Source organism: Egretta garzetta, unplaced genomic scaffold (assembly GCF_000687185.1).
Source record: "Egretta garzetta isolate BGI_Z169 unplaced genomic scaffold, ASM68718v1 scaffold101, whole genome shotgun sequence".
Taxonomy (NCBI): domain Eukaryota; kingdom Metazoa; phylum Chordata; class Aves; order Pelecaniformes; family Ardeidae; genus Egretta; species Egretta garzetta.
The window spans coordinates 665,216-673,046 of record NW_009258666.1 but is presented as its reverse complement, the minus strand read 5'-3'; the positions used below and the strand labels follow the sequence as shown (position 1 = coordinate 673,046).

General features: G+C 45.7%; 1 protein-coding gene across 1 annotated transcript in view; it reads left to right on the top strand.

Moving 5' to 3' along the window:
• Nucleotides 1-7,831, top strand: part of MTFR1L (mitochondrial fission regulator 1 like) — a 17,703-nt gene that overhangs the window by 7,753 nt on the left and 2,119 nt on the right. Inside the window, exons 5-6 of the mRNA XM_009648488.2 lie at nt 3,613-3,925; nt 7,135-7,258. Coding sequence (XP_009646783.1) covers nt 3,613-3,925; nt 7,135-7,240 — 419 coding nt within the window. The 3' untranslated portion in view covers nt 7,241-7,258. The remainder of the gene's footprint in view (nt 1-3,612; nt 3,926-7,134; nt 7,259-7,831) is intronic.

The window sequence follows — 7,831 nt, the reverse complement described above, 5'->3', positions numbered from 1 at the left end:
TGGACTTGTGTGCATTCAGGTTCCTCAGGTGGTCACGAACCTGGTCTTCTCCTACAGCAGGAGGGGTTTTGCCCTCCCGGTGCCCCTCATGCCATCCATCGACTCGGGAGGGGTGAGGAGAGAGGTTGCCAGTGAAGACTGAGGCAAAAAAGTCGTTGAGTACCTCAGCCTTCTCCTCATCTGCTGTTACCAGCCTGCCAGTCTTGCTCATCAGTGGGGGTACACTTTCTTTAACCATCCTTTTCCGGCTGATATACCTGTAGAAACCCTTCTTATTATTCTTCGCATCCCTAGCCAAGTTCAGTTCCAGCTGCGCCTTGGCCTTCCTGACCCCATTCCTACACAACCTGACCGCTTCCCTATATTCTTCCCAGGATACCTGTCCCTGCTTCCACTGCCTGTGCAGTTCCCTCTTCTTCCTTAGTTCGACCAGCATCTCTTGTCTCAGCCACGCCGGTCTCTTCCCTTCTTTTCCTGATTTCTTACAGCTAGGGATCGAGAGCTCTTGCGCTCTGTGGATCACATCCTTAAAGATCCGCCAGCTCTGTTCTGCTCCCCTGTCTCTGAGGACCGTTTCCCAGGGAGTTCTTCTGACTATCTCCTTGAGGAGCTGGAAGTTTGCTTTTCTAAAATTTAGGGTCCTGACTATACTCTTTGTTCTTGTCATTTCCCTTAGGAGCGTGAGCTCCACCAGCGCGTGGTCACTGCAGCCCAGGCTGCCTCCGATCTGGACATCTCCAACGAGCTCGCTTGCATTGGTGACCACCAGGTCCAGTATCGCATCCCCTCGGGTAGGGGTGTCTATTACCTGGCTTAAGAAGTTGTCCTCAATGCATTTGAGAAACCCGCTGGATTGCCTGCAGCTTGCCGTGTTGGTTTTCCAGCAGATGTCGGGGTGGTTGAAGTCCCCCAGGAGGACGAGAGCCTGCGAGCGCGAAGCCTCCCGGAGTTGGAGGAAGAACGCTTTGTCGCTCGTCTCCTCTTGATCTGGCGGCCTGTAGTAGACACCAACCACCAGGTTCCCTTTGTTGCCTCTCTCTCTGATTCTTACCCGTAAGCTTTCGACCTGCTCGTGGCTATTCTTCAGTAAATTTGTATGCAACTAAAAGCCATGTTTTAGCTGCGAAACTGAACTGTGAGGAAGGACTTCTCTGCGTTTTATGGCTTTTTCTGTATCCTCAGCCCTGAAAATACGAAGATATTTGGTAGGATCCAAACCTCAGTGGTTCTGTGAGGCTTGCTGCAACAGTGGCTGGTTTAGAGTGTGGAAACCAGTAAGATAGAAATACCTTGGTATCTATTTAAGGAGTGTTCAGAAGGCAGAGATGTTGAACTCCCAATGCAAAAACATTGAACAGTTTTTCAGACTAAAGGAATTTACTCCTTCTTGAAGACAGTTTTTCTTAAAAGCTGCAGATCTTGTACGCAGAAGACTTCTGCCAATAACCAGGATGGCAGCTGTGCTATGGCTGCTTTCCAGAGGAAAAGATGGACCTATAATTCTTCCCATTGCTTTAAAAAAAAAAAAACAAGGCAAGATTGTGCCGCACTTGAAATCACGTCAGGCTGGTTAATTCCTGTTTATGATGGGTAATAGTGGCTGATGAAACCTTCCTTAACCTGCGTCTGAAAGCAAATGTTTTTTTTAATTCCCAGATTGCTACTTTGTGCTGCGCTGTATAGTGTGTGCACGAGACCAAATTTCTCATGATCTGCAAAAGACGACGTGGTTGTCTGATGATTGTAGCCCTGAGGGACTTGCAGCTGTAACGACTGCGTATATTTAGTCCGGCTATCCACAAGCCATAAACACATTTAAACGTGAAACAGAGTTGTGGTGGTTTTAGTTGAATGCTTGTTTCTGTGTGAGAGATTTGGGGTTCTTCAGTTCTGTGTGATGGTCAGTGGACTCTAAGAATCTATTTTATATCGATAGTGTAAATATATGTGCCACCACATGAGAGTATATACGGTGTTTTTAGCACGTGAAGTTGTATTTAGATGAGATGAGGTATTTCTTCACTTCCCTGGTGAAGGGCTGTTGTGGGATAATTGCACGTGCTGGTGTTTCTTGTCACCTTTGCTCATGTCACGGCACGTGGGATCCCGTGTGCCACGTGCCTCAACTCTTGCCTCAGCACGGTAGAATGAAACCACCCTGGGGGTGAGGGAGCTGCGTCCCTTCAACTCTGCAGGGAATAGGCGTAAAACGAGGCATCGCAGATGTCCCCTTCAGAGAGGCTGCGTGTGTCCTCTTTCTTCTTTCTGCAAGATCAGAGGAACAACCACAGAGAAATAAAGAAGAGGGGCAATCCTGTGATTTTTTTTTTTCCTTCTGTCTCAGCTCTACAGTTGCTCAAGCTGTGTGCTAGAAGAGTCCGGTTTAATTCAGGGAGAGTAACAGGGAGGAAAATTAGAGATCCAGATGGGAGAAAAAACTGATTGAATCGTTCAATACCTTTTTCCCTCCCTCTCTACTCAGCAGTGCGCCTGGTTGTTATCAGCTGGCATTTGAGAACAGTTCGTATTGACTTTGCGTCCTCTAAGTCAATAACGGGGAGCCGTGATTTAGGGCCTAGCCGTAGCTCGGTAATCTGATGAAGGAGATAACTATTTAGCAGGCTTATTTTGGAAAGATTGATGTAGAAAAAGAAATATTGTGCAATCTGCTTTATTATATACTGTTAGAGAAATCCCCTAATTGGAAATTGATAACTATCTACAAGTTTACTCTTGAGGCCAAGGGCATTAGTGCTTTAAGGTACGGTTTGTTTTCAGCACAGAAAGGTTCTTTCAAGGAGATGTGCACAAAGCATTTTTCTGGGTTTTTGGTTGTTTTCCCTTAGTGTTTTACACTGGAAATATCTAACTGATTTTCACTTAATAACACTCGGAATTTGTGTAGCTGTTCTTATCCTCACTGCATTTTAAAGCATGAACAAAGAAATCCCATCTTCCCTGTGGAATAGGTGGATGCTATTCTCATTTCCCAGATGGTGATGGAAAGCAAAACGGGTCAAAATGCCTGCAGTCACAGAATGAATTGCTGTGACCGTCTAGTGTAAAATGCCGGAGCTCCCGACCCAGCTCTCCATTCTCACCAGGCATAATGCTTATGGGGGAAGGAGCCTGAAAGGAAAAGAAAGGCAAACAGTTCTCAAGGGGATGAAGAAGAGGAGAAAAGTTAAGACAGTCAAGACTTACATTCTGACGCAGGCTCTCTCTGTGATCCTGAGCAGCAGCTAAATGTGTTCCTCCATTTCCTACCTGTAAAAATGGAAAAAGTAAACACTACCTGACTTCTGCAGGGATGGGGCGCAGTGTTTGAACTGGAGGGGTGATACCGTGACGGACACGATAGGGATAGCGATGTGTACGGGGGTTGGTGGGATAACAGGTACTGGAAATGGTCTTGTGTTGCAACATGGTGTCATGGGAAGCAGAGCAGACAGGGAGGGTAGCAGAATATGATGGATCTGTTTTCTCATAGCATGGGAGGAGGCTGGCTGATGATGCCTCTTGATTTATATTCTGTTGGTTTGGCGGGAAAAAAAAAGCCCTACATGGTTTGGTATTAGTTTATCTATCCACATATATTGTTTTCTCTTTCAGCTTCTGCTTCATTAACACCAGATTTATTATCTCCAGGAAGTTCAAATGCATCTTCTCCTTTACCTTGTTTTGGACCCTCTTTCCAATCCACAACTTCCTTTGTCATTAGCGATATCACAGAGGAGGAGGCAGAACTCGAAAGCCCCGAGCTCCCATCAGTCTCCCTGCTTTGTTCTGCAACCTCTGAGTGTTGTAAACCAGAACCAAAGGATCCTGAGGAGGAAGATTCTGTGTCTCTCTCAAAGGCCAGCAGCTTTGCTGATATGATGGGCATTCTTAAAGACATTCATAGGATGAAGCAGAGCAAAGACCTGTAAGTGCTTCCTGAACTCTCTATTTTATCTCTTCTTTTGTCTGTCAAATCACTGTAGGCACTGGACATTCCATTCACTGCTTGTTGCTGCTGCTTTATATTCGTGATTCACAGGGGGGAAGTACCCGTTTATAGCAGAACTTGCTAACACGTAATGTTTCTAGGGTTTTTTTTTTTTAATGATGGCTTACCTGCTCAGATAGAAAGCGGTGGAGGAGAACTTCACCCGATTAGCCCAATGTTTGGCTGCTTCAGCTTGTTCACCTGAAAAAAACCCTTGCATTTGCCCAGATGAAAACCAGAACCGTAGATGTTGGCAGCCGTCAGAGCGGGGGGCGCGGGGCCCGCTGCTCTCTCTGCTTGCAGCGGTTCCAGGTGCTGGTGCTTAGACCATCTTGCAGACCCAAGTGATTGGGAAGCTCAGGAGCTTTTTCAGTGTGGCACATGCAGGAATTAGCATGCGGAGCTTTATGGCTTCTCAGCTTTTGCATCTGGCCCAGCTCTGAGCGTGGGCAGGGTGAGTTTTCACTTGTCTCGTGAGGAGTTTACACGTTGATCATGAGAAGGCCTCAAGCTGCTGACATGCCAGCTGCTGTGTGGCTGAGACTCTGCCCAGCTGATAAAGTCACTTCTCGAATGTCAGCTGCACTGCCTTCGCTTCACATGTGAAATCACAGTGACAAAGTTCAGTTTCCGCATTTTCCAACCCAAAGATCTATCCAGCCATTATGTTGTGTAAGATTCCTGGCCAAAAATAACACGTTGTGTGATGGCTGTTCGCAATTTCCATGCCTAATTCAGTTTAAAAGAAATTAAATTCTCGGCACTGAAAAAATTAGGTAGTCAAATGAGAGAAATATGTTCAGCTTGCATCCAGAATGCCAGCAGGGTAGTACACATCCATAAGGCACTCAGCATACCCTTTTGCTCTTGTTTTCCTAAGTGCTAAATATTACTCAAAGCTTAAACGCTGATTTGCTTTATGTAAATGCCTTTAATCTTGGGGACGAGTGGAATTCATGGACCACAGACGAATTGCTCCTCTTCTTTCTTCCTCTCTGTTGCAAAGCAGGGCTTCGGGCATCCAAAAATAGTTCTGAATTGTTAGAATTCTCAAGAAGAACACCTGCTGTTGTGTGCAACTCGGCCACGCTGGCTCAGCAGAGGTTTGGGTTAGGCCTTGGGTAACGTACGTGTTGGGGGTAGAACTGTGCCATTCTAACGGTCATTCGCTGGCTCCGTTAAATCCAGAAAAGCTTGCAGGTGCTTCAGGCTGTGACATGTAATGCTTTAACTTTATCAGAAGCGTGTATCTTTAGGACTAATCACTCACGTGTAACAATGTAATTATCAGTCTTCTAATTAGCACAGACCGGTACATCAGCCTTCTACAGAAGCAGGCTTTTCAGGGTAAGAAAACCGCCACCATCTGTGCCAGATGAAGGTAGGGAAACGTGCGCTATTCAGGGGGAAAGAAAAACCACTTGTACAAATACAGATGATGGTAGGGATATCCGAGGCATTTCTTACCCACGCCTGGACATGCCAGCAAGGCCTCTGCCAGCACTGGCCGCATCACGAGGAGCCAGGGCGACTGGGGGGAGGCTGTGAGAAGCAGCGTGTAGGGGACAGGGAGCGTTGCAATATAGTGGGTCGCAATTTTACTTTAATTTCCTCAAGAGAATGCATGAGAACAGCTAACGATGGACGAAGGTGTTTGATCTTGCTGCTGCCCTGGGAGAGGAGCTGTATGAATGAGTGGGAGGGAGAGATGGCTTGTGCACAAAGCAGGGATTTACCGACAGCGTCGATGCTTTTTAACGTTACAGGAGGTGGGGGAGGGCCAGGATTCTGTACTGTAGAATACCTAGGGGAAGGGGATAGCTGCCAGATCCCTCCTCGCTGGGGTACAGCAGGCAAAGGACCTGAATCCCCGGGAGCCCTTTCTCCCCTTGCGACAGCTTTGCAGATTAGCTGGGAGCTGGGTCCCCCTCATGCGGCTGCTGCTTGCCTCAGGGCCAGGAACTCTGATAGAAAAGCTCCAGACTCTTCCTTGCTGGAGCTGAACCGGTTTCCTCTCATCCATTTCTCTATCTCAGCCTCTAACTTGCCTCCTACATGCAACAATGACGTTTTAGGATACGGTTGTTACGGCTTAATTAAAGCCGTTTGAAGAGTCACAGGTAGTTGAATAATTACATTAAATAAATCACTGATGTTCATTACTTGGTGAGCTTTAATTCCTAGGCACAATCCTCTAGTGTCAATGTGGTTTTATGAGCAGCCCCGTGCTTCTACAGCTGTGCTCACCTTGCGGATGTGCTGTTAGGTTATGCGGAGCCGTTGCGCTAGTGTAACACTTAAAAGGATTGTGTACTCGTTAAGTGGATGAATGATGCTTAAGGAGATAACTATGTAGATGCTTCTCTGATGCCCCTCTTTAGGACTTGGTGCTTAAACAGAACATTGGAAGCTTCAGGAATGACCAAGGGAGAACTTCAGCTATTTTAAAAAAAGAAAAAGTTAAGCTCTGAAATTATTATTACAGGTTCTAAACAAAAGCTTAGTGAGCAAGTCGTGATAACCTGAGGAAAAAGAACTGGGTTTTGGCTTCCTGTAAAATAAACTCATCACTTCCGACGTGAGCCGCTTGTCCGAACTTGTTAAACGAGGCAGGATGCTTTGGTAATAGGATGTTACAGAAAAACTTGTGCGCAGTAGCTAAGCGGAGGGGAGTGGGTGCCAGCCCTCCTTTAACATACCTGTAATTACCCATATTTAAATATGAAAGCACATATCCATTGTATAGCAAAATTCATGAAAAAAAAATACTTCCAGGACTTCAACTCAAACACTTGTTGATTTATATTGAGGGGACATAGTCTGTAAATAATTAATGAAATTTTATTTTACTTACTTGTTGTTAACACATTTGAATAAAAATTACCAAGAGCTTTGATGCTGAGATTTTTGGGCTACCCCTTGATCCACAGAATGAGCTCCAGGTTTTCTAAGCCAACAGGAAAGGTCTGAATTTTTAGCTGCTTTTTGTTGGTTTGTGGTGGTGTTCTTGCACCTCCTCCACTTGTGACAAAAGCTGATGGTAAAGGCTGCAGAAAAATACTTTAAAAGACTCTTAAGTAGAGCTGTAAGCCATCGATTTTGGCACTTTCCTCTGCTGATACGCTGTGCTTTTGTCTTCCACATAGAACCCGAACTTCAATGAAGGAGGAAGACCCGGCTGTTCTTATAGCAGAAGTTCTGAGAAGAAAATTTGCCCTAAAGGATGAAGATCTGGCCCTGAAGGAGAAATGATGCTACTGTCATTAAACTGTAAGCAAAAGTGTTACGCTCCCAAAATGTTCTCCACAGTAGCTGCCTTCCTAAGGATTGAGCCTTTTGCCTCTTTTATTAATTAGAAATGGTTTCTGCACTGGACATTTACTTAAGAAAGACCCTACGGATTTGATGTGTTTTCCATGTATTGTTATATTTAAGAAAAAACTTTTTAAGAAGATGGAAATTCTTTTCCACCTGTATTTTGAAGTTGATTATTGATAAGGATCTTCTGAAGAGTGCAACACGTGCTGCTGGATGACGTTCTTTCTACCTACAATTTTCCTTAGGTTCAAATTAAGCATTAACTTATAACAGCCTCGTTACAATATAACTAGCGACCATTTCCAGTGTAAGCGGATGTCAAGCATCCAGTTCTTTCTCTGTGCTGAGGATGGTACAGAGCTCCTGAGAATAAGCTAATAAACGCTTCCAGGTCTTCAGTGTTCAGGAGGCTGTCGAACCCCAGGGGTAAAAGGCGCCTTCCCTGGTCGCTCGGTCCGAGCCGATGGCGGGATGAAAGTGCAGTCGGGGATGGAACCGCGCGGGGATGTCCGGGCGGTGCCGGCG